The following is a 26905-nucleotide window of genomic DNA, read 5'->3' as shown; positions in this document are numbered from 1 at the left end:
TTTTTCTGAAGAGCAAGACAGTCTGAGGCCAGAAACAGGGACAGGTCATGGAGGGCTTTGCACCTGGGGTGAGGAGTTTGGACCTTGTGCTCCAGGCCTCGGAGGGCTGCTGGGGGTACTTTTAACAAAAGCATCAAAGAGTGTCAAGATCAAAAAGGCTGACCTGAAGGTCCTATCTAATTCACAGTGTGACCTCCAACTTCTCTCATGACCCTGTTGTGGATTTATTCAACAACATTTTAACACGTGTGAGACACCATGTACACACCCAGATGAAGGCACGTGGGTGTAAACACTCATCTCTGTGGGTGTAGGAAGCAGCCGTCCAGGACCCAGGAATTAGGACCGTAAAGAGTTGGCAGCTTCCAACTCCATTTGATCAGGAGTGTTTTCTGCAACAGCCCTGCGGGGAGGGATTCTGCTGTCACACCTGGACCAAGCGGGAAAGAGGCTCTTCCTCAGTCAGCCAGGTCAGGAGGGCGCCAGGTCGTGGTCGTCTCTGACCTGAGGCGTTGCCGCCCAGGGAGTTCACCTTAAGGTAAGGGGCTGACTGCTGACAGGGTGCCAGGAAGTGCTGGTGATCAGAGAGGTCTTGTCTCTCCTGAAACCAGACCACATGGGCAGCTGCCTTCACCCACCTGGGAAGCCAGCCCTGGACATTACAGATACCCAACTGGAGAGCTTCGAACAGATCAAAAATGAGATTTTTTAAATTAATGCATCTATCTATACACTTACAGGTGTTTCAAGCCAGGGGAGCTTGGTTCTAATTCCCATTTTGCCATTTACTATCTTTGTGACCCTGAGCTACTGATCTCACCTACCTGAGCCCCTGTTTACTTATCTGTAAAGTGGTTGACTTGACTAGATCACAGTTTTCCAGTGGAATAATCCCATGGGCAGGGGGAAGTGCGAAGGGCATCGAGGGGCTAGGTGGATGCAACACCCCCACCTCCACTGCAGGGCACAGACCAGATTATCCATACGACTTCCACAAGGAAACATCTCTGCAGATAGAATAAGGGAAACATTGGGAAGAGCAAGAGTTCTCAGAAAGCACACCGCTAGCTCTCTTTGAGAAGGAGGAAGTCCATCCAGGACATATTCCTGGGGCCAAGGCAGTGTGCAGAGTGGGTTTAAGTTTAGAAGGTTGCTTATAGTTTTCACACTGAAGCCCTGTAGCTTCCGACGATGCAGGAAGGGGTGTGGGCCATTCACCGAGCAAGCTTCGAAGCCGAGATTGGTGGGAGGCAAAGTGAGACACGAGGAGGAGGCCGGGCCACTCAGGTGCCCTAGACTTAAAAGGCCACGAAGCAAGGGAGTCTCCATCTGCTGTCCTGCTCTCTGGGGCGCCAAGCTGTCTGCCTCCCTGTCACACAGGGAGAGATTTCAGTTGCTTGGACCTAAATCCTTTCTGCTCATTCCAGCGGCTGGTGCCAAGGAGCATTTCCACCCAGAGCTGTAAGGCGAAACTTATTTACAGGGGCAATGCCTTGCCCATCGAGATCGGATGAGTTGGTTTTCTTTGTGAATGGGAGGAAGGTAAGTGTGTTGGGTGTTACTACCATGGTTTGCAGAGACAACAGGAAACTTCTAGTACACTTGTGGCCCGTTTGTGTTGAGACCCCTCCAGTCACGGACAAGAAGCCAGGGACCGGGAACCAGGCTTATTTGTCCTGTCCTCCACTCAGCTGGGGCTCGGCCTCTGGGAATGCGGGGAGGAACTAAAGCATTGGGGTTAATCAAGGTGCTTTGGTGTCAGACAGCCTTGGTTCCAATCCAGCTCTTCTGGTTACTGTATGATGTTCTGCAAGTTACCTCATCTCCCTGAGCCTCAGAACACACATCTTTAGAATCCACTTCCTATGGCCGTTGTAAAGATTAAAAGAGAGACGCTTGTTTCACTGATTAGGAACCTCTTAAATGCTCTGAGCCCTTAGCACTGGGCCTGATATTCCAGAAGCATGCTATTCCAGTAACATATCTCAGGAGGACAAGAAATGGAGGATTCTTTATTTTTCTGTTTATGAACTTAATTTTTCTGTTGAGTTTGCTTTCTTCAGAATTAGCTGAAATGTAATTGCGGTCAATTTCCAGCCCTCTCTTTCCCTGAATTGCAGTTAAGTTCCTTCCACGACACTTCCCTGGCATTCTCTCCGCCAGCCCTCACCATCTGTCCACACAGCCACTTGTTAACCTGCAGTGCCCTCTGCCCGGCCCGTTCCTCTCCTGAGTCTCTCCAGGGAACCATTCTCTAGCTCCACGATATGCGGCTTCTCCGGGGTCTTGTCACCTCTCCTCCAGGGCCCCTCAGCCTTCTGATCCCGTAGACCTAAGTGGGATTTGGTCATGAGGCCTCACCCCTGTCCCTCATGGGGGTTTGGCCCATGGAAGCACAGAGCCTCTATGTGCCCATCCCTTCTGTTCTCCCTTCTGTTCTCTCTCCTATATCCAGTCTCCACGGCCCCCTATGTCCTTCCAGGATTGACCATCATTACTCAGTTATTCCACTGGCCGAGGCTTTGGAGGCTCCTTCCTCTAGTTTCTATTCTACATCCCACCCGAGTCATGAGCCCTAGAATGAAGTGGTTGCAGCCAGAACAGGGAAGAAGTCAAGGTTAGAGAAAACACAGGTTGTGTGGTGGGGATGGAGTCAACTAGATAATAAAAATGTTATCCAACCACATTCTCATTAAATGCTTTTAAAGGACCTGGGGCGGAAGTAAGGGCAGGCAGAGGAGGTCTCCTTCTTTCAGTGATAAGAACCCCCCAGAGATCCAGGAGCAGCTGAATTGTAATATTTCAACTCGGAAGCATCTTTCTGTACTTTTTATTCTTTGAGGTCCACACACATCTGTTTTTCTTCTGGGGAGAAAGGAAGAACCTCACATGAATAGCCCGTTGTAGCTTTCTTTCCTCTGATTCAGCAGAGTGGCTGAAGGTGTTTGAAGGACACCCAAAGACAAAGTCAAAGGAAATAAGCAAATGGGAAAGAAGCACCAAAGAAGGTCTCTCCATGGCTTTAGATGCTAAATCCCCCACTTTGCAAAGTGAGGGAGAGAGGAATTCTAGGGTTCCTCCAGAGCTGCCCTGGGTCCTGAGGTGGGGCCACAAGGCTCACCATTGGCCACTCTGCTGTGATGAGCGGGGTGGTGGCTGGCACACTCGGGGAGCACGCCAGAACGCAGCAACTCCCCCTACCTCCCCTTTCTGCCACCAACTCTTTGGATCCCTGATGTTACCAAGCGAGGTGTCTCAGAGATGCCAGAATAGAAACCCTTCCTATTCAGCTCTCTTCCCTCAAGGAACTTTCACACACACACACACACACACATATACACACACTCACACACGTACACACATACACACATACACACACACACACACACACACACACACAGCATCCAAGTCCCTCTCCTGTTGGAAATATTTCAAAAGTGTAAAAAACTGGGTTGGAAGATTCCACAAAATTAGATAGTGGAGCGAACATGAACAGTATACCTGCCGTCGGCATCTTCACACAGCAGTGGTTCCCAGCTCTAGTCACAGATAAGAGCGTTGTGGCACAGTTGTGCGGTGATTCTCCTGCTCTGTGAATTTATGTAAAAGCTGTTTGCTTTCAGGCCTAATATTATACCCCAGTTAGTAAACCACGCGGGCATGCCACTGGGTCACCCATTCTACCCCCATCACAATCTCTTTGCTGTTTCTAATGCAGGTGATAGAGAGGAATGCGGACCCTGAAGTCACTCTGCTCACCTACCTACGAAAGAACTGGACCCTTTTGAACAAGGCCTTGGCCGTGTCTGTGTTTGCCTTAAAGCTCAGGCCAGCTGCAGTTATGAGAACTAATCAAACCTCCTCATCCTCAGACAGCCAGGCCCCTTGGCCTTGCCTTCTATTTGCTTTTGGCAATGGTTCTAAAGATATCAGGTTAATTGGGCTATTTGGATAGGATAAAGTTTCCCCAGAGTTTCTTATATCTTGATTTAATAGCCATGAAATAGAAGCTAAGCCCTTTACTTCAGCACTAATTATTCCTTTAAGGGCCTTCCAGATCCCCAGGAGGGTGGTTATATAATAGAGATTTGTGCATGTTCCCTGCCCTGGAGGAAAACCAAATTCTCCAGATTCAGGAGGAGCATGTGTCATAGGAGATTACCTTTCTCTACGTTCTATTTTCTCACGGCAGAATTTTCCCTACCATTCCATATTCTGAAATTTAGATCTTCATAATGGCAAACTTGTTTTAGTTGGTAAATCCAATGGATGGCTCATAGAAGCCAAAAAAAAAAAAAAAAAAAGACAGACATTACAAGGTTTGTTTAAAAGCCCACATGGTTTTTAATTAGTTGTCAATGTTTTAAAATTAAGAAGTCTCATATTTTTTTAAAGTGGGAGTTTCTCGTGGACAACGGAAAGACAGTCATTCCTGCTTGGCAGCAGTCTTGCTTAGGGCTGACTAGGCACTGTCTGTCGTCCCCCATTTAAAATGGTGCGCAAGCTCTCCAATTACACCCAGCCCATCCCATTTATTTACATACCTCTCTAATAAGCATTTATAATTATGACTTAATTTAGATCAAGTCTTATGGTTCTTAAAAAAAAAGAAAGTCAGCAATTCCGAAGTCCACTTGGCCAGTTTAGTAAATTACATCCAATCCGTAAACTGTGTGGAAATGGACCACAATTAGGGAGAAGGATGACTAAAGAGAGGGGGTAGAGGCTGAGCACTGGGATTGGACCTGGACCAAGCGGGAGCAGAGGGACTCTCCTGTCGGGATATGACAATAAGGATAGGAGTTCTCTCCGAAACTAGCAACACATTAAACTGCTAAACATAAGTGTTCCTCTTTCAGTTACATGAGTGGAAGCCAAAAGAATACCTGTAATGAAACAGGATTTTCCCAAGGGCTTTGACATCCTTTATGCTACTAGATGCTTATGATAAGCCTGAGAATTTCAAGTAGGTATCACTGTTCCCTCTTTGCAAGTGAGAAAGCAGGCAGGGAGAGGTTAGCATGTCCTGGGTCGCACAGCCAATAAGATACAGAGTGGCCTTGACCGAGACCTGGAGGCAGATGAGTGACTTCTCAGACCTGCACCTCACCCCCCAGAGAGGATGTTCCTTTTTAGTGATCCCCTAGGGAGGCAGCTCTACTGGAGGTGGTGGGTCCGCCTGGGAGTCTTTCCTTGACCACCCCCTGCAGTACGCCTCACAGGGACCAAGTACGCCTGCGGAAGAGGGGGCTGCGGCGCCTGCACGGTGATGGTGTCTAAGCGGGACCCCGCGTCCGAGAAGATAAGGTATCCTGCCCAGACACCCAGAGGCCAGGCTTCATTCTCATATCACAGCTGAAGACCATCTCAAAGGACCTTCCAGCTTTGTGATTCTAACCCTCTCTGGGTCTTAGATCCCTCCAAAAATCTGATTAAAAAACTGTGAGCTTTTACAAAAACTAATAACGTTTTACATACGGTTTCAGGGAAATTGTAGACCTCCCAAGGCCTATTTATGCCTCCCAGGTTAAGAAACCCCAATTTAGGCCAACCATTCATTTCACAGATGAGGAACCTGAGGCTCCAAAGGATGAAGTAACTTGTTCAATGTCATGCAGCTAGTAAGTTGTGGAACAAGGACTTGATCCCATGTTTCTTGGCTCTCACACTAATGTTCTTTCTCCCATTGGGCTGGACCTGGGCTATAATTCCATCCTTTAATTAAGGGCCAGATTCCAGGACTTGAGCTGCTCTCAAATCCACTGGCCCAAGAAATCAAGAAATGGCCTCAGGGCACAGATCATCCAACTCTGCTGAAAGACCTTACACAGAGAGTTTAAAATTAACAAGCAAAACAATTCTCAAATATGGTCAAAAGACAAAGGTGTACATCTTACCTGTTACGGGACTGATGTCGTAAATGAATAGTAGGTGGAGTATCCCCAACAAGTCCAGACCCAGGTCGGTCTGTTCTGGGCTTGGGAAGTTTTTCTGAAGTTCAGAATGCTCATACTCCCCCTAAGGATCCCCATTTCCTACAGATAATACCAAGGCAGCCTAGAGGACTCTCAATTCTCCCTCCTGGTCACCCCACCCTTTCCCCATCCTCTAGGTTAAGTCACAGACTTGGGGGTTTTCTGCTGCCCTTCTTGGGTCCCAGGTTCCCCATCAGGCAGAACTGTGTTACTCTTTTTGATTTCCCTCATGTTTCTCATATAAAGACACTTTTCTGTCACGGCGTGCCTGATTCCCATCTGTTCTCTGTATGGGGCTGCTGTCACCACTGTGGAGGGTGTTGGAAGCATCAAAACCAGGCTTCACCCCGTGCAGGTAAGTGCACGTGCTAATCTTCTCACTCCTTAATTCTATCTTTTTAATCAATGCTGTGTTGACTGTGCTGCCTGGGGCTTCTAGGTTGCAATCCGGTAAGTAGAAGCTTTGGATGCATATTGATCAAGATAATAATACTTGTTAAGTGATTTAAAAGAAAGCTAAACATCATCCACATTTCATTAGATGAACATCTTTCTTTTTACTTTTTTTGCTTGAATGATAACAGCATGATGAAAACATTGATGAATGCCTGTTAGACTCTGAGGCAGAACAAATATTGTACAAAGGGTATTACTCATGGAATAAAACCTCTCTGAGGCTAACAGCGTAAAATTCAAGATTATTCCCTGTGGCATGGAGGTCTTGGGAGTAAAATCAGAATTGAGCTTGACTGAACCAGAGCACCAGGACAATCGTTTCTCCAAATCTTAACTTGAAGCCAGAACAAAGGGGCTGGTTTGGAGAGTACCATGACATGCGTTGGCAAAAACTCTTCAGTTCCTCTGTCATTGTCACAAGGGGTTGAAGAGTCATAGGTCCAGACCCACTAACTCCGCAAGTCCTTCCAGGCAGGAGGGACCACTTGAGAATCAATCCTACGGAGGTCAGCAAAGGCAAAGGACCCAGCAGAGTTTACTAGAGTCTCTGAGAAGGTCAGAGAGGATGTTCACACCAAGGCAGATAAGCCTGAATCCTAGAATTATACCGCAGTCTGAAATCTAGAGCAGGGCTTGCCAAGCTCTAACGTGCCTAAGAATTAGCTAGGAGCTTGTTAAAAATGGAGAGTCTGAGTCAGGAGGTTTAGAGCAGAGGCCTGAGATTCTGCATTTTCTATAAGCCCCCTCCCAGGATGGAACCAACACCGCTGGTCCATGGACTACACTTTAAATAGCAAGGATCTGAAACACAGTCCAAACTCTTGGACCTCTGACAGTAGAGCTCCTTTTGAGCCAGCACAAAAGAATTTAAAGAAGAAAGTAACAGGTCTATAGTAAATAGTCTCCAAGTTCATCCAAAAGGGGTGGCCCGTGGCCAGAACCAAGCTGAGAAAGACGCAGGGGTGTTCAAGAAAAGTGTTTTTGAAATTACACACACTTTCCTTGTCATTATTGATTTCTGGAGAATTCTTCTCCATCTGGGAAGGAAGGCTGCACACTGCTGATTCCCAACTAGAAGGATCTGGGCATCAGAGCTTGAGAAGCAAATGTAACAACAGAGCACAGCTTCTGAGTCCCCTCTTCCAGGAGCAGCAGAGGATAGGGGACAGTGGCTGGCTCTGTCCAAGGGGAGGGCGCGCAGCTCAAGGGAGCGGATTCCACCGAGACAAGGCGGCCCAGAACGTGGTGGGAGGTGGCGGCTGCAGGAAGGCAGGGCCTATGACCATGCCTGTGTCTTTCTAGGAGCGGATTGCCAAGAGCCACGGCACCCAGTGCGGCTTCTGCACCCCAGGGATGGTGATGTCCATGTACACGCTGCTCAGGAACCACCCGCAGCCCTCAGAAGAGCAGCTCATGGCAGCCCTGGGGGGTAGGTCTGACTCGAGAAAACCCACTACCCGCCCGAGGCCAGGGAGCAGTGTGTCCGGGGCTGCCCCACCCCCTCTCCCCCACAGTTTCACTGCCGGCTTGCTCAGGGATGCCCTCGGTTGTTTCTAAGGTGGCTGCAGTCCACCCAGGAGCAGAGAAGAATGTCCAGCTGCACCCCACATGTCAAAGTGCTTGCTAGAGAACTAAACACTGCACGGGGCCCACCTCAACACCCCACTTCTCTATCCAGTGACTTGTGTGGCTGTCTTCGTTAGGGTTGTTGTAACAAAATTTCACAAGGTGAGCGGGTTAAAACGACAGGAATTTCTTCTCTCACAGTTCTGGAGGCGAAGAGTTTCAAGTCAAAGCTCTAGAGGAGGATCCTTCCTTACATCATCCTAGCTTCCAGTGGCTGACAGCAGCCCTGGTGCACCTTGACTCAGAGATTCATCACTCTGATCTTTGGCTCCATCTTCCTGGGCCTTCTCCCCTGCGTGTCTCCCCTCCCTCTTCTTATAAATTCACCAGTCACTGGGTGAAGGCCTGCCCTAATCCAGTAGGATCTCATCTTAACTGGATCACATCTGCATCTCTGCACATTTCCAAATAAGGTCACATTCATAGGTTCCAGGGATTAAATCCTTTAAAATCTGCAGTGGGTTGAAATTACTAAAAAAGTATCCCTTTTGAAGGCTCAATAAACCTCATGTTCAAGTGTCAACAATCCCTAAACAAGTCAAACAAGTCATCAGATACACAAATTCTTAGGTTGAGACCTGAACAGTGAGCACAACACACTCTCCAAATCTGCCAGTTGCTGGAAGATTTCCTTTACTCTCTCTGTTCCATTACAGAAAATCAGGTCAAGTCATCTAAAATCCTGCCTTCCTTAGGTCCGTCCACTCTTTGAGGTCCTTCAACAGCTACTCACCCCTCAAGCATGGCCAAGCCTACCCCCCTTCTCCTGGCTTTCAGACCAGTCTAACAAGTGGCCTCCCAAACTCACTCCTCCTCCACAGCTCTGTGACTCCTCCTGGCCAGTCTCCTCCCCAACCTCCATCCTCCACAGTTTCCACTTCTGCACCTTTGCTCATGCTGCTCTGTGAACCCCAAGTGCCTCTTCCCTATTCTCCATCAATCCATTGCTTCCCCATCCTTCAAGTCCAAGTTTCTTTGTGAAGCCTTCCCAGATGAACTTCATTCCACACTGATCCTCCTCCACCCTGACCACCCCAAGTCTTCATCCATGGAAACCTAAGGTCCTTACATTGTACCATGAAATAGAACTGCCTGAAGACCTCTTACATGCAGATTCCTGGGCTTGTCCCCAGACATTCTCATTCAGGAGAATCAGAGAAGGGCCAGGGTCTGCAAGGACCTAAAATCCACTGAAGGGCACTACTAATAATCTGTCCAAGGAGTGACACTTCACTCATATAGTGCCTTAGAAAAAACCTATATTTTCTTATTTGGGGCCCTCTGTATCTTACACAGTATCTGAAATATAGTTGTTGTCGATAGATATATGTTGAATAAATAATTTAATAGGTGGATGACAGTGAGCTCACCAGATGGACTATTATCTTCTTTAGAACAAAGAATAAAACTAGAATTGAGGTGGGAGGAAGGATAATTGTCTAAGAAGAAGAAAAAGGCAGTAATCCATCTGGCAGATGCTTAAATACTCTCAAAAACAAAACACCTAGGTTTGTTTTAACTTTCTAAAGAAATCAGTGAAAATAAAGCCTACTGACGATCGTATTTCTTCTCTGATTAGGTAACCTATGCCGCTGCACTGGGTATCGGCCAGTTCTTGCCAGTGGAAAGACCTTTTGCTTGGTGAGTAAGAGACTGTGGGAACACCCCACAGAGCAAGAATGACAGTGACAGCTGGTCCAGGCTGGGACTACAGGAGCTGAATTTTTTAGAACACCTAAATAGACCATAAGGAAGACCACATGAGTTAGCTCCAGCTAACTCCCGGGAGTGCCTGAGCTCTTTGTTGTGGGAAGGGTGAACGTTACACCACCTTTGATGCTCCGTATCACACCACAGCGAAGCCAGGTGATCTAGCCAGCCAGACAGACATCTTCCAAGACTAGTCCAACAAGGCATCAGGACAAGACAGGTAGGAGGCCTCCAGCAAACCCAGGGAGACAAGCAAAGGCACGGGGTTTGCTTTGGAGAGGCAAGGTTAGTTCCAAGAATCTAGACCAGCTGGGAAGTATGAGCAGATACAGAAGTCAAAAATACAGAGTGGAATCCAAAATTTGCCCCAACTACGGAGGGCAGGGAGTTTCCTTCACAAAATGGGGATACTTTACTGGGCTGCTGTGAAGATCAAATAAGAAATTGCAGTCATGCAGCAAAGTCTTGCTTGGCACTTAGTGAGAATTCAACAAATAATTTCTACTGTCATTGAGGATGCTGTTGATGCTATGAATAGTGTTTGACAGGGAGACCAGACACCTCTGATCATCCTCCACTGAGAGCAGGATGGATGTGGGCAGTACCACCCTTAGACCCTGCAAGGGGGACCCCACACTTTGGAAGGCCCTTCATTAGTCCTCCTCCGGCCTTTCTTGAGAAGTCATGGGGCCAAAGTAACTTGTTCACTTTAAGCCTCTACCCTTTTCTAGACCAGCTCCAAATATGATCTTGACCCCATTCCCAGGCACAAGCTTCTTCTCCAAGTCCATCTTCCTATGGCAGATCATAAAAACCAGCAGGTGCACCCCAAGACCAAAGAGTGGCCAATGATTGCCTATTTTTAGAGGAATTGGACGGAGCTTGAACATTCAGTCTGGGGTGTGTGAGGCCCCTCACAGTACAGGACAGAGCCAGATAGGAGGACCTCCATTTGTATTGCCTCAGCCCCACAAATAGTAGATGTGGGCCTGGAAGTAGACCAGGAGGTGTGTCCCACTCCCCAGAGCCAGGCAGGTCTCTGGTGTGTGTGTGTCTCATCTTTTGCCACACAGGGGAGCCAAAGTTGATGAGCTGAGAAATAAAATATAATAGCTTGTAAATCCATCAAATTATTGGTGTAAATGGAAAAGCACTTGTGAAATACAAATAAAGGAAGGTAAAGGAAATCTCTCTCCCTCTGGAACGTGGATGTTATCCACCTTTCCAGGCACAGACTCTGGGGATAAAGGCAAAAATATAGTCAGAGACCCACCCAGCAGCCAACAGGCCCCAGGGACCTTAATGGGTAAAAGGAACTGAGTCCTGGTAGGAATACTCAAGGCTTCTATCCACCGGGCAAGAGAAGACTGGCTTTTTCCATTGCCACTGACTCATGGCCCATTATGGAAATGCTCAGAGTTTTGAGCGAGAAAGGAGGCACTACTCTGTCGGCCCACTTGGTTTTGCTTCTTGTTCAGAATTAGGAAGATGGCAGCCCGAGACATTTGTGCAGACAGAGAACTGAAGTATCTGGAAGAAAAGTATTTTCCTAGAAACATAGGAGAAATTACTTGAGGAAGAAGATACAAGAAGTAAGCTTGGTGGAGATGGGAAATGAGAGAACCAGCAAGTGGAAACCTGCTTTAAAATTCATTGATTGTCCATTCATTCCTACTCAGTCCCATGCAGATCGCAAATTTCAGGGAGATCTGATTCCAAAATGATTTTCTTTTTTCTTCTTTTCATCTTTATTTTTTTTCTTTTCTTTGTTTTAAGGTCCTTATATAAATGATAATATTCAATGTTGTTGAATCTTATATATGCTAGAAAATGGATAAATTGTTACTGCCTTGTTATCTGTTATCAATTAATTCTACCACTAAGAATTCACCTAAGAAAAAATTCAGAGATGTACACAAAACTGTACATCTAGTGAACAGAAATGTTCATTATGTTATTTATTAGTTATAAAATGTAGGGGAAAAACTAAACATACATCAATAACAAATTTTACCAATATATTATGGGATAGCCAGAAGATGGAAAAATTATATCTTAAAGATGTTTAAATGATATGGAAAAAGATTTATGATATAAATAAATACGGGAATAAATGAACAAAACAATAGGCAAATAAATAAACAAAAATAAATAAAAAGTATATTGTATTATAAATATAGTACGATATATGTTATATTAAAATATTATCAGAGGAACAGGATAATTATATTTATTTCTTTTATGTTTCTCCTTATTCTTTATTATTTTTTTATACTATATATTATATATTGTGTATATATTATATATTTTATATGTTCTACCTGTATCATTTTATTTGAAAAATCAAGCTAAAGAAGAAAGATTTTGTGAATATCCCTATTGCAATAGAAACCACCAAAAATGACTTTAAGAGTTTGGAGTCTCATTTAAATTGTGAAACCCTTTAAGGCACACACCCATTTACATGCTAAGTTTTTCATCTCAAGACCTTTCACTGTCCTAGGAGTCAAACGGCTGTCCACAGAACGGAACAGGAAAATGCTGCTTGGATCCAGGAGAAGATGATCTCTCCTCGCTCGGCGGGAAAAGTGATGTGAGTCCCTTGGTGTTTGTCCCCTCCCTGAAAGTATCGCTTAATGCCGGCCAGGGCTGAAACTGCGCTTGTTAGCTTTGCTGGCCATTCTCTGCTTTCCTTACCATCGTCCAGAGTGCACACACAAATAAACCACCTTTCATTTGGGAGCTGGGTAAAGCGGTGGTTCAGAGTCCACCCTCTGAGGAACCCCTTCACTCTCTGGAAGGCTGAAACAACAAAACAGAAACCCACTGAGACAGGAGGAAAAAGACCTGCCCAGCTAGGCTGAGTCCCGTCCTCGCCCGGCCCTCCAGGCAGAGTTGTCCTCTATCGCTGCCACCGCCTTGCAGAGAGAGGGCACTGCGACCCCGGAGGGCTGAGGAGCCCGGTCAAAGTCCCAGGGTGTGTTCATGACCCCACAGCTGGGAAGACCAGCCGGAAACACACCAGTCCCAGGTTTGCTCTCTGAGAGACACTTTCCAAAAAAGATTCACTGCCAAGTTCTTAAAGGAATCACTTAAAGAAGTTAGAATACAGGGGAAATAGCCTGCTCTCTGTAGACACAGAAATGTAAGCGAGCAGGGCCAGCCTTATACAAAACTGAGCCCAGCATCGCCCTGCTGTATCTGTTTCCAGCCTTCACATCTACCCGGTTCCCATTCTTGGCCTCGTCCATCACTTTATTTTGGTCTGAAGAAGGTGTGCAGTGGAACAGAGGGGTGTGCCAAGGACAGGGGGCTGCACCTCCGCCCCCCCGCCCCCCGCAGCCACTTCACAGAGGATCAGTGCATCTTGAAGGAGTCAATGCATTCTAAAGTCTGATTCTTGATTTTGTGGCCTCAGGAATTCAATCTGGGCAATGCATGGACTCTGGGGACCACCTGACTCACTTTAACCAAACCCAAAAGAACATGATATTTAAACTGGACCATGCCCCAATGTTCATTTATAAAGAGAAATACAATTTTAAGGTAGATCTTATGATCACTGAGCCACGTGTCCTTTCCCTATAAGAAAACATACGCAGTGAGCCACATTATAAGGAAAAGGCTGCTTGGTGAGCATGCACACAGAGCAGTTGTATAATCCTAAGGGGGATATCATAGAAGACCTCTCCCTGTGCATCAGGTAGACCTGCTGGATGGCAGGTGACTGCCCCCCTAATGTCCCTTCCCTTGCTGCTGTGTTAATATCTTCCATGGGGGAACTGTGATGTCTTGGCCTAGTACCTGTTTAGGAGAACTTTAATTCCTCAGCTCTGATTCACTACACTCGCTTTCCATTTCATTCTCAGACACTGTTGTATTTCTAGGTTTTAGAGATATGCCACATCATTGTCCCCAGCTACTGCCAACATTTCTAATTCCAACTAACACAAAAACTGATCATTCAGACGTTGGCAGGTAACACCTCAGACTGGGGTCCTACTTAGAACCTACCCAAGGAACAATTGCAAGTTTTCCTTCTGGAACCTGGGAAGGCCTTCAAGAGAAAGGAAAGAAGGGGGAGGGTTGGAAAAATGTCAGGTCATTTCACCTACTTTTCACAATTACCCTTCAAAATAGGCATTATTTCTACTTAATCTTTAGAGAGGTTAGGTAACTTTCCCCTGGGGGAATCAGAAGAGCCGAGGATAAACCCAGATCTGTCTGCCCCTCTGTCCACCCAGGCTGTCCCCCTACACAGCCCTATGGCCGGCGTCTCACAGTCCTCTCCTGATTGGTCTTACCTCTTTAGGAATGTTTTCTGGGAGGAAGTGTTTCCCAAGCTCAAACATATTTGATTCAGACAAGGTTACAGTTTGAGTAACTTTTCATAGTGCTTTAGTTTCCCAATAGGTAAAGTGGGGATAATAATTTAATTTCTTTGTACATTGTTGTGAAGATTAAATAAATTATTAATACATGTAAAAGCACTTGAAACATAAGCACTCCATAAATGTTAACTATTGTTATGAAATCAAGTTGTGGGTGTCGGGGGGTGGTGTTTACACATGGGCATGTATGTTTAGAGACATTTTTTCACTTAAACTCCAGGACTTCTCAGAGCTTTTATTAGAGTTTTGAATCCTGACTTGACAGGTGAGGGGATAGTGGTTGGGGTGCAATGGAGAGGATTTCCCAAGCGTACTTGACCTCTGATTGTTTTTCATAGACTGTCTTGGCTTTGTACAGGGTACTGTTTGAACTATTTCATAGAATACTCTTTTCTTTAGTATCATATTAGTGTCAAACCAGTATTTCTTTTACAAGATTCTTATTTAAAAACATTTGATTTGAACTATTTTCCCATCCACGGAGAGTCGAAGAGTTATTGCTATGTTCATTTTGCCTAATTAATGTAAAGAATTACAAAGCTGTTTCCAGTTGAGCGGGGCTCACAGAACCATCTTCTTCTGCCCTTTATAAAGATTTGCACAGAGTTATTTGCGAAAGAGGAGTTCCAGCCCTTGGACCCTACCCAGGAGCTCATATTTCCGCCAGAACTCTTGGTAAGATGAGTTAGGTGTTTCAGTGTGCTTGTTTAAATGTCACTGGTTATAAGCTCAGTTTTCTAAAATCATCCTTTCCATCCTGTAAAATTAGCAAATAGTGGAAATGTTTGATCAAATCAGGATGCCTGTCCCTGCCCAGCTCACCAAGACCTGGTGGGGGCCCTGCACACGTCTCCTGAAGCCTTGGCTGGGGCTATTTTTAAAAAGATTTCATCCTTACTCTCATCATTGTCATCTGCAGTGTGTCCCTATTGACTGTCCCAAGCAACCCCGTTTCTCTCAGCTTCTCACTTGGTCTTTCCAGCCCCTCCAGGACACTGACCCCAAGGAGCACTTCCAGGGCCTCCCTATTCCTCAGCTGTCCCTGTCAGCTTCTCTTGAACATCCAGTGGTCTCATTCTACAAAATACCTACTTCTGAAGGGGTTCTGGTGTGTTTATTCATGGATTTAACAAACCTTAAATATTCAGCATATGCCAGGCACTATTCTAGGCACTGAACATACAGCAGAGTACAAAACTCACACAAAGATCTGCCCCTGAGGAGTTTGCAATCTGGTGGGAGAGACAGACAATGAGCAAGATGATTGATAAGAGAGATAGTATGCTAGCAAGTAAGAAGGAGAACAAAATAAAACAGAGCAGGGGTATAGGAGGCAAGGGACTGCAATTTTAAATACCTGGCAAGAGAAGACTTCTGCAATAAGGTAAAGTTTGAGGAAAGTCCTAAAGGAGGTGAGAGGGCTGGCCACAAAGATCCATGGAGGAAGAGCAATCCAGACAAAGGAGCAGCAAGTGCGGGGATGCCATGGAGGGGAGAGCTCCTGGCCCGATCAAGGGACAGAGCACAGGGAACCAGGGAGGTCGGAAACTGCAGGGCCGGGTGGCAGACCATGCTGGACTTGGGCTGCTTGCCTTTCACTCTGCATGAAATGAGAAGTTGTTAGGGAGGTTGGACAGAAGAGGGGTCCCCTCCTATTAATGTTGTAAAGGGGTCTGGGATTGTTCTGGCTGCTGGGATGGGAATAGCCTGTGGAGGGGTGAGGGAAGGAGCAGTGAGCCCATCAGGGCACTAACACCATCCTGAGAGATGGTGGTACAGGACCAGGCTGCCAGCATGCAAGCAGTGAGGAGTGGGTGGATTCTGTATACATCTGGGGAAAAGACCACAAGATTTGCTGATGGGTGTGATGTAGGGTGTGGGAGAGAGAGAGGAGTCAAGGCTGACGCCCGGGCTTTGGGCATCTGGAAAGGGGAGAGGCTATTTATGGAGGAAGGGAAAACTCTGGAGAAGCAAGGTATCTTTCCTTTGAGGGGTCCTTTTCTGGGGCTTGGAAGGGGACGGGATAGGAGGAGCTCAGTTTTGGACATGTTAAATTTGAGATGCCTATTACACATCTAAGAAGAGACATCAAGTACTCATTCAGATAGGAATTTGGATTTCAGAGGAAAACCTGAAGATACTAATTTAAGAGTATTAGTATAATTATGATTTTAAGGCCATAATACTAAATTATGTTAAATTAATCTATACTGAAGGGTCAGTGACAGGTGCCCCCTCATATTGTCACTTGTCTCCAAAGAACTACATATTAACAAGTCTTAAGCTAAAGGAAAAAATGTCTAATTATGAAAATTCAAGCATTAGCCTGTGTGTGTAGTGAGTATATTTTTGGGTCAAGAGGACCCCAGAACTTCTGAAATCTCTCTAGAGGAACATACCTCCACCTGCAATCTATCATAACCCAGGAAGACAGCTGTGTACACGTGCACACACCCTTGTCATTTGCACTTAGAGAATGACAGAGAACCCAGAAAAACGAACCCTGACCTTTCATGGAGAGAGGATTACCTGGATCTCCCCTGGGACCCTCCAGGAGCTCCTGCAGCTGAAAGTGAAGCACCCAGGAGCCCCTCTCGTCCTGGGCAACACCTCACTGGGTGAGTGATTACCACAGTTCTCACACTGTCAGAGCCAAGCGGGACTGCCTGTCCCCCACTCAGCGCTCAGTTGACAAAAACTACTTTGTAAGGATAAAAACCTGATCCTTCTTAATAAAAATGTTACAATATAATAATGTATTATAAAATGTACTATTATATTGTATGTTCTAGAATTTAATAATTGTATAATCATTTATATAATATTATCATACATTTTATATGTACTACATATAAATGCTAGCATATATACTATATATACTTTTACATATAAATTGTATATAATATTAAAATTATAAATATGATATTATTACATTATAATATAATAAAATGGTCTCTAAAATTGGGTATACCCTGGGAGTAGGCAGTGTAAGCCCTTGAGGTGTGGAGAAAAAGCATTAGTTTCGCTTATCATTTACCTTACCTCATCCTTTTTAATTTTTATTTTTGTTAAATAGTGAGTAAATAAAATAGAGTTTTATAAAGTAAGTATAGGTGTATTAACGATGCACACCCAGTTATGACTCAGACCCAGTTTAAGAACCAGAACTTTACCAGGAACTTTGACTGCCCAGTGGGCCCTCCCAAACCACATCCTCTTCCCACCCCTTCCTCTCCAAGGAGAGCCTGAATATGATGTTGGTCGGTCTCTTCCTCATTTTTACAATTTTACTGCATATACTTGAGTCCCTAAGCAATATGTCACTTAGTTTTGCATATTTTTGAACTTCGCATAAATAGACTGACACAGTGCTATCTCTCTGCAATTTGCTTTGTTCATTCAACATCCCTGAGCTGAGGTTCGCCCGGACTGTTGCACGGAGCTGTGCTGGATACCACCTTGAGTCCAGGGCACTATTTGCCCATCTGTTCTATGTAGCTCAAGAACATGCAGTGTTCTCCACATTTGGGCTCTTACAAATACCTTCATGTGTACCTCCTGGTGGCCACGTGCAAGTGTTTTCTAAGAACCTGTCATCCATTTTATTTCCTATTTTTATATGCATCAAGTGAGTATAAATAAATACAAATACTGGGAGGACATGTCTATAAAATGACTTGGCAGGGTGTGCGGCCACTGCTTTCACATTATACACACTTCCTGCCAGTTTTTGAAGTTAGCATCTGAATATTTTTATGAGAAACATTCAATGCCAAAAAATTGCATTTTCTCTTTCCTAACTCTCTCTAAAATATATACTGCATTTACTTTTCAGGACCTGCAATGAAATCTCAAGGACATTTTCACCCAGTTCTCCTCTCTCCTGCTAGGATTTCCGAGCTGAGTGTCGTGTCTAAAACAAGTGATGGTGAGTGTCAGGTGTTCTTAGTAAAATATCAATGAACCAATCCCTGCACTAAACGTAATACTTGCCAAATAGTCTGAAACCTCCTCATACATTTATCTTGTCTGGCTTGTTTCCAACTCTTCATCATTTTTCTGATGTGAAATTATATTGTTGCCATGAAACTTTACTGTCAAAAGATTTGCACAAAATATGGGGTACTTGAATGATATCATTCAAGACTCCATAGCCACCTATAGGATTCTTGCCTGTAAAAAGCCATGGAGACCCAAAGACAGTAAACTTGCCCTGTCACTTTAATGGGAAGACAGCGAAGAGGAAGCCGGCACTATCCTTTGGTTGAATGGAGGATTTTTAAAGGAGGAAAACAGGTGAGATAGTGTCTGACACTCAAATGCTACTTGTCTCATGGGGACAATAGCAAAAGGCCAAGTGAGACAAAGACCTGCCCTTGCAAGCATCCCCAGTCACAACATCCTTAGGGGCCCGCCTCGTGCAGATACTGCAGCAGGGAAGGTGGCACTCACAGAGTAGGAGAGGAAACATGCCTTCAAGTTGCACAGCAAATGCATCTTTGGCAAAAAAAGAACTTTATTTTACTCCTTTCCTCATCCCCCAGATCTCTCAGCATATATGTGCAGGTCCTAGCTGCATGCGTACATGTGCTAAATGACAGACAAATGACTTAATGGGAAAAACAAAACAAAAATGAATGAGTGGGTCAGGAACTTGAATTTGGGATCCAGTGGTAATACTGACTTCCTTAATTTAGGCAGCAAGGAGGTTGACTGAACCGAAAGCCTTAGTCCAGGCTGACACGTAGGCCACCATATGTTTCTGGCGGTCAGCGGTGGGCAGGCGAGGGGCCCCACCTTGGCTATGTCCCTGCCATCCAGGAGTCCTACCTTCCCAGCCTCAACCATCATCAGCCGGACTTAGGCTGTGCTGCAAACCAGCCAGCCTGCCCTTCCCTGGCCTCACCGCACCTATTTGCAACAAGAGGGACCCTTCCTGGTTTTCCCAGCACTGCAGCCTCACAGCTTCAGCCCTGAAACAACTCAGGAAGCACACTTGAGTGCCACTCAGAAAATGAAGGAATGGGCTTAGATTTATCTGAAATCTTAGAGAGAATAGGAAGAGGGCATAGTAAAATGAGTGGATTGCAAGTGTAGACAACTGATGTAAGCAGAAGGTCAAGACAGGAAAACCCTTCCCTTAGTCTTCACCCCAGGCGCCATTTAGCCCATGGCTTCCAAATTTGTCTTTAGCACCACAACCCTGTACTCAAACAAATCTTAGCAAATGAAAAGAAGCTGCTCTGTTTGAAGGAGGGGCAATATATCTACCTTTGAGAGTGCCAGGACAAACGGAAAGTGAACTTGCACGAAGTCCCCAAACTGGCTGGTGACCAGCCACCAAACCACACAGCTCCCACCTCCAATCCAGAACTCTGGTCATTACAGCCATTCCCTGTCCCCCTGGCCCACCGCATGGCCCATCCAATTGACTATTTGTCATTTCAGACTCTGCAGGCGAAGTTGAGCCAAATTCTAAAACCCGAGGAAATGAACAATGAACTTTCCTCGAGGCTTCTTAAACTTTAAGTGTGAGTACCCTCTAGTGGCCTCCAGGGACATTTCCCAGGATTCCCAAACTTTTCCTAAGGCCCAGAAGAGTGAAGGACACTAGTGGGGGAGGGGTACACTGGAGCCAAATGTGCCCATCGCCACCATCAGCATCCCCCAGGGAGTAAATTTCTGTGAGGGCTTACGTTTATTTAAATTTTGCATGCTAATCCAGATCACACACACGTTTGGCTCAGTATACTTTTTTTTCCTCAAAATCTTTAGTATAGTAAGTTTTCCAGAAAGTCGCTGCTTCTTTAACCCACAGACCCATGACTTCAGAGATGCATGGAGTCAAAACAAATTCCACATCCTGAGAATCAAAGAAAGATAAAGCTCTTTCAACTCCATTGAAATACACGATAGGTTTTGTGACCAAAGATAGAAACAAATGTAAATGGACATACAGTAAATAGAATTTTCTTGGTACAGTCTGGCCTCAGTCTGATTTTGAAATCAGTACTTATGAGGACTCAGGCACTAGAGAAGTCAATAGGATTTTATTCTCCCCTGAGGCTGAACTGCCTTCTTCTACCTCAGTCAGTTGGATTTTGCAAAGTTAAAGGCCAAGCTCTACTGGAAATCGTGGTGATGGGAAGCAACAGATCATCATTGCCAGGTCTGGGCTGGGATCCCGTGTTACGGAGTGCCTTTGATGAGATGCTGAAGCAGAAACAGAGTGAGGACTCTATGTTAAGAGACATTCCAGGGCAGAGGAGCAGTTTAGTTACTTTTAGGCAAGATTTGCTTAATAAGGAGCAGCTAGTGGTTCCCCTAATCAGTTAGGTTAGCTATGATTACTGAAGCAGCAGAGGGTGGTACGTGGGTATGCTGGCAGGAGTTGGGGAAGTATTGTGCCAGGTACATTTTTAATATTGATAAAAATAAAGCTATGTGGGAGGGTGAAATAGTCTCCAAGATCAATCCACAAGAGAAAAATCAAAGCCCAGCTTACAGCTTATTAAAAAAAAAAAAAAAAAAAAAAAAAACCTGATTAATTGCAGTTACAACCCAGGCCTGAAAGTAATGTCAAATCAGACTCTACATGTTAGTGATTCTTTCTGCAAACCTCAGGGGAAGTGAAAGATTAACTTTCAAAGTCCAGCTAAGTTATCTCCTGATGGTTTGGGTGACTTCATTTCTGAAGATTGATCTGAACCCTTTATATCCCAACTACAGAGAAACCCAAAGCCAGCGCTAATATCCTGCCAATACTCACAAACACGGCTGCAAGGATTTTTAAATTCAGAATTACTTCCTTGCCAGGTAGCAAAGAGCATTGCCCCCATCCTCCTGGATGCTCTCCCATTGCTCCCGCCTCCCCAGCCCCTCCCTGGGAACCCCTGACACCCCCACACCCAGCGACACTCAACATAAACCAGGGTCAGCTCCTTGCAGCACTGTGTCCATTCTGATTGGCTGGTGCCCCTCATGGAACTGGCTGTTGAAGGTTTTGAGTAACAAGTCTACCTATAGAGATGGAAATCAGCAAAGCATTCTTGATTTAGACAATGACCTAAGCAACTGAAAGACCTTTGTTTTTTTTTAATGCCATCAGATTTATCCCCTCTTAATCACAAAACAGCTTTGCATAGCTTCACTGTGGTCAGTCAGGAAGGGTTCATGGAAAGTTCTAGTACAGTGTACCACTTGCTAGTTGTTACTGTCATTCCACTCTCTAGCCCCTATTTTCTTGTGTTCATCCAAAGAGTGTAGACCAGCCCGCAGGCTGCTAACCCTGGCTGCCCAGAAGGACTCCCTGGGGAGACTTTGATGAAGTCCTGCACCCAGAGATTCTGATTTGACTGATGTGGGTGCAGGGCTTCAGTGCTGTTCCCAGTTCCAGAGATTCTCTGTGCAGCCAGTGTGGAGAGCACTGAACTAGCTTAAGGCCAAGGCCCTGGCGCCATGATTACAATCCAGCTGCGCCTCCTACGTCACCTATAAAAACAATTTGCTTTCCAGGACTGACAATAGGTGCTGGCTGCAGTCTGGCCCAGGTGGAGGACATCTTGGCTGAGAGGGTTTCTGAGCTCCCGGAGGAGAAGACTCAGACATTCCGAGCCCTCCTGAAGCACCTGAAGAGCCTGGCAGGCCAGCAGATCCGGAACCTGGCCGTACGTCCTCTGGGTCCATCACTGGGCCCACCGCACCTATTTCTTAATCTCACTGAAATGGTGAAATAGGCATTGGCAGAATCAGTATGCAAAAGGGTCTCAGCAGATTGAAACGACAGGCACAATAAATAAAAGTGTAATATTTAACGTATATTATTTAATAACATATTTAAAAGAAGACTCTACATCAAGTTCAGTAGAATAGCCAAGTGGAAGTACAAGTGGGAAAAGAACATCATGGTTTTGTTAATGTCCTGATAAGACCATCAAAGAACCTAATTCGGTCTTAGGCTGCATTAACAGAAGCATAGTACCTGAAATAAGGAGGGGAACCTCCTCTACCCTAGACTGTTCAGACCACAGCTGGAGAATAATGCTCAGATCTAGGAGGCACATTTCAAGGTCTAGTTATTTTTGACCTCAGAATAAGGCGAAAGAGATATAGTTAGGTTTTCAAAATATGCACTCTCCCTCCCCTACATATCCCATATGGTGTACTGGAAATCCTTGGGTTATGAGAAGTTGGGGGAGGATGTGTTTCCTTTGAAAAACTCTTCAAGTGATTCCAACATATTCCCTCCCTCTGTCAAGAATTCTGACTGACACCCTGGAACCTGGTGAGGAGATGGTGGCAGGAGAGTGAGGAGTTGGAAACCACAACAGAAAGAGGAATGGTGGGGGTGGGGACAGTCAGAGCCGCCTTCACATACATCTAGACTCCTGAGAAGAGAGTATGATGGATTCCATATGATCACAAAGGGTCAAAGTTTGACCAATAGGTGAGAATCCAGAGATGCCAATTTCAACTCAGTGAAACAAGAACTTTAAAATCAAGATGCTCATAAAGGAATGGGGGTTCCCTGTCCTCACCCATGTTTCAGCCCAGATCATGGCCACCTAGGTCGTCACTGTGGGTTCCATCACTACATGGGGAGGAGAGTGTTGAGTGGAATGGCCAGTCATTTTCCTGCCATGTTCTGAGATGCTACAGGCTGGACCAGATCCCAGTGGAGTTTCCCAGAAAGATGAAAAGGGCAACTCTCCCTCAATGGTGTGGGTGCCCACACCTCCAATATGGCCCGTGATAAGTCTGGCAGTTTCAGACCGTGTGAGATGAGGCTGAGATTCTGTGTGCCCAAGGCAGGATGGCATCTCTGCCTGAGCAGGCTGGATCAGGATGGGCCCCTGAGCCTCATTGCTGGGGTTTGAATCCCAGTCCTGCTCCTTCCTGGCTGGGAGACCTTGATTAAGTTTCATAACGTCTCTTTGCCCCAGTGTCTTATCTGTATAGGGGGGATAATGGCACCATCTCCCTGGGCTGCTGTGAGGATCAAGTGAGTAAATACATGAGAAGAGGTTCCCCAGAGGGTGGAACATACCCAATGCTATACAAGTGTTTGTTTCCCTCCATTCTTCAGCCAATTCAAAGCAGCAGGTGGGAGGGGCTTCCCACACAGTCCCAACTGACTCTCATCTCCAAAGGAGACCAAGACGCCTCTCGCCGCTTTCACTACCAGGGAGGGCCAGAAACAGGTGCCTCTGTGGCTAGGGTTCAAGGGACAGAATGACCAAGACTGTAACTCTCTCTCCTTAGTCCCTAGGGGGACATATTATAAGCCGGCATTGCTATTCGGATCTGAACCCAATTCTGGCTGTGGGCAACGCTACCCTCAATCTGATATCAGAAGGTAAGCTTCCCCAGAACACGCTGAACAGCACCTGAAGATGTTTTGTCTTTTTTTTAAGGAATTGCTATATCAGGGGCCAGGTCTCTGGCTCTCAGTCCCCCACGGAGAGCTCAGGCTCCTGGAGGAAGGCACATCGATGCAAGGGGGTTGCAAGTGCTTCCTTCTGGTACCACTGGCCACATACCCCCAACCCCCCTCCCGTACCCCAGCTCAGTTAGCCCGCGTCGGCCAGGGGTGGTGTGCAAGGGCTGAGGCGAAGGCTTTCTGTGGCCTGAGGACTGCTCCCTCCTCCTCTTCATGACCCCCACCCCCGGCTGCTGTGTGAGAAGCCACTAGTCTGGTGAGGACACACGGCAGACACTGTGGACCCCGGAGACAGGAAGAAGGCAATGTCTCATTTTACCTGCTGGCTGAGAGGGACATCCCCGTGGGGCTCCTAGGTGCTAGACCACCCTGTACCCCTCGTAGTGCTCAGCCGTCTCACTGCTCCAAGGAGGCTGATACTCCTGTTTCCTGGGCGCTAAATTTGTGCCAGGCTCTGCTGGACACTTTGCTCACAGCACTTCTCATTTGTCCAACCATCCAGCTGAGGTGGCTTGCAGAGGCGGGCATGGGATGGGAAGCCAGTCTGCCTGATTTCCAAACGGGTGTGCTTGACTCTTCTCCATCAGCCGCCTCCCCAGGGCTTCTAGCCCCCTTTCCATGGCTTTTCCCCCTCCCTCACCCACAACCCATCAATACCCTCCTATGGGTTGACATGGGCCCAGGCACTGGGGTGCAGGGGAGCCATCACACCACCCCATGTGAACTTTGGAGTGCGTCTGACAAGGAATTATATCACAGGCATCATAACCTTCCCTGGTTTGTGGGCTAACACAGTTCCATCTCTGATGGGCGGGAACTAGGGGGTGTTGGGAGAGAGCTGCTGACAGAGGAAAAGCTCTCTGGCCCCTATTCAGCTTTGCATGGGTCCCTCCCAGGAGGGAGGACAGGAAAGGCCTCAGGCCTGCCTGGTGCATCAGCCTTTGTACTGAGTTCGCCAGGGCTGTGGTCCAGGATGACCCCAGCTCAACCCCCAAAGACCAGGAGAGAAGCCAAGCTCGGGGGAATCAGGACAGCAAAGACGACCCGGCCCCGCCACGGGGGCATCTGCACGGGGACTAGGACTGGTGGTGCTAATGTGTCCTTCTGCCTGGTGTGGGTCATTACCTTTGGCTTAAGGTCTCTGTTTTCCCAGCTCTGCCAGAGCCACCTGCAGCCTGAGCTCCGTCCAGCCCCAGTGCGGCCAGTAGGTGAGCTTGCTGGCCCAGCAGCAGGGAGCCAGGGGTCCACAGGGGCTCCTTTGGGGCCCTCCTGCCTCCCTCCCGACTACACTTGCCTTCCAATCGGCGTGTTGTCGCTATGCCTGGAGCTGAAGCCCTGTCACATTCACTGGGCTGTGGTTTGATCTCACCACATCTCCTGTGGAGCCACAGACCACTTTTTAAAACCAGAGGGCATTGCTCTGATCACTATGTGGTGACAATTGGGCTGAATGGAAGTTTTGTGAATTGCTCGCTTTACCTTAAAGGTGTGGGTATCCAGCTTAGAAGCCAGCAACAGCAGTAAGAACAAAAAGCAAATCCAATGATCTGAGCTCTGTTGATAGTGGAAACAAACCCTGTCTCAGCTTAAGTTATGCCCTCACCATGAGCATAGTATTGAAATGGTTACATTTAGTTAACCAGCCTCTGCTGAAAGATGACAACAGGCCTGGCAGGCCTTGGGGGCAGGAGGAGACCAAGTTCACAGAGCAGGTGTGCTAACAAGAGTCAAGGCCTCAGAGCCGCCCCTCCCCTTCCCTGGGGAGGGGAACCGCGGAGCCTGGTCTGCCACGCGCTCAGATCCACGCATCACTTTGTACAGGAAAAGGTGACCTTTTCTTCTCTGCTGCTGACATTTAAGGGTGTAGAAGCATCTCACATTCCTGTTGCACTGTGCAGAAATGTCACTTTCTTCAACAGAAGGCACACGGCAGATCCCTCTAAGCAAACATTTCCTGGCTGGGTTGGCAAGTGCAGACCTAAAGCCGGAGGAAATCTTGGAGTCTGTGTCTATCCCTCACTCTCGAAAGGTAAGAATGCCACCAGTCGCTTTTGAGAGTTGTTTTTCTCTTTTCATAACTGAGCCCAGTCATCTTTAGAAATCTGAAAACAGATGGAAGGAAAATAAATCTGCCCCGAAAACCTGTTTCCTGTCCGCCGTGGCCTAGCGCGGCCCCAAGGCCCTCACCCACCCTCCAGCCGGCAGTTCCAGGTGTGGATCTGGGAATGTTGTTTCAGCTGTGGGGTGGGGCCTCCCCCGCCTGCGGTCCCGCTTCCCTGCCCCCTCACATCCAACATGGACTCTGGGAGGCGGAAATTAAAGTTCTCTGGCTGTGGAATGAGCTTCTCCACCTGACCCACGAGGAAGTGGAGGCTGGGGCCGGGCCTTCCCACTCCCCACTCTGACCACAGCAGGTCAGAGGAACAGGAGCACCCAGCACAGGATCCATGGGGTGGATGTGGCCGCCCAGTGGCTGCAGAGGGGACCCTCTGTCCTCACTCCCTGTTCCCTGTGCCTCTCCCCAAAACTGTACCTGAATCCCAGAGGACGGTCTTCCCAGAGAGGGGCAATACCACACACATACACACTGTGGTCAAAAGCCAGGAGTCAGCTTGGTTATGCAGGAAATCATATATTAAGTCATGCTTTTAGCCATGAATGATCTTCATTTATTTTTCCTTGGCAATGGAAACTTTGAAAAGTGTTCCCAAACCAGTGTGCATCTGTGTAAAGGCCCCAGACAGAAAAACAGGCGGACCCAAACACAGCACCCTCGGTGGCCACACAGATGGAAACACATCTGTGTTTAAGGCACCGGCTGCCTCTCTTAACCCCATGTCCACACACCAGTGGTCATGGTGCCGAGGGGTAGCGGGGCAAGCATCACCCACCTGACTCTTGCTCCTGATACGAGACTCCCTAGTCCACTGTTGGAAAGGTCTATTCAATGCCTTTATGAGCTTCACAAAATGGAAAAGGGATAGTCTCTACAAATGAAGAGATGCAGTTGACCTCTTTTATACTTTGTTTTAGTACAAAATAAACGGTGCATTTAAAAGCACCGGCATTGGAAAGAAAAGAAAAAGACAAATGAACGTAAATACAAAAGAGAAACAGACTCATAGACATAGAATACAAACTTGTGGTTGCCGGGGAGGGGGGTAGAGACTGGGAGTTCAATATTTGTAGGTATGACAGGCATATGTAGAATTGATAAACAAGATTACACTGTATAGCACAGGGAAATATACACAAGATCTTTCGCTCACAGCGAAAAAGAATGTGACAATGAATATATGTATGTTCAT

The 26905-nt window shown here is 46.6% G+C and overlaps 1 protein-coding gene across 1 annotated transcript in view; it reads left to right on the top strand.

Annotated features, from left to right (window-relative positions):
- Nucleotides 1–1191: 1191 nt before the first annotated feature.
- The window catches only part of LOC102510869 (aldehyde oxidase 2), a 72397-nt gene continuing 46683 nt past the window's right edge, over nucleotides 1192–26905 (top strand). Inside the window, 12 exon segments of the mRNA XM_032479173.1 lie at nucleotides 1192–1255; nucleotides 5211–5307; nucleotides 6222–6330; nucleotides 7734–7860; nucleotides 9637–9698; nucleotides 12271–12360; nucleotides 14753–14833; nucleotides 16632–16776; nucleotides 17994–18086; nucleotides 21674–21825; nucleotides 23420–23513; nucleotides 25517–25626. Of these exon segments, the coding sequence (XP_032335064.1) occupies nucleotides 1192–1255; nucleotides 5211–5307; nucleotides 6222–6330; nucleotides 7734–7860; nucleotides 9637–9698; nucleotides 12271–12360; nucleotides 14753–14833; nucleotides 16632–16776; nucleotides 17994–18086; nucleotides 21674–21825; nucleotides 23420–23513; nucleotides 25517–25626 (1224 nt within the window).

This window comes from Camelus ferus, chromosome 5 (genome assembly GCF_009834535.1).
Source record: "Camelus ferus isolate YT-003-E chromosome 5, BCGSAC_Cfer_1.0, whole genome shotgun sequence".
Classification (NCBI taxonomy): domain Eukaryota; kingdom Metazoa; phylum Chordata; class Mammalia; order Artiodactyla; family Camelidae; genus Camelus; species Camelus ferus.
Note: the sequence above shows the minus strand (reverse complement) of the source record. Positions and strands in the feature narration are given on the sequence as shown.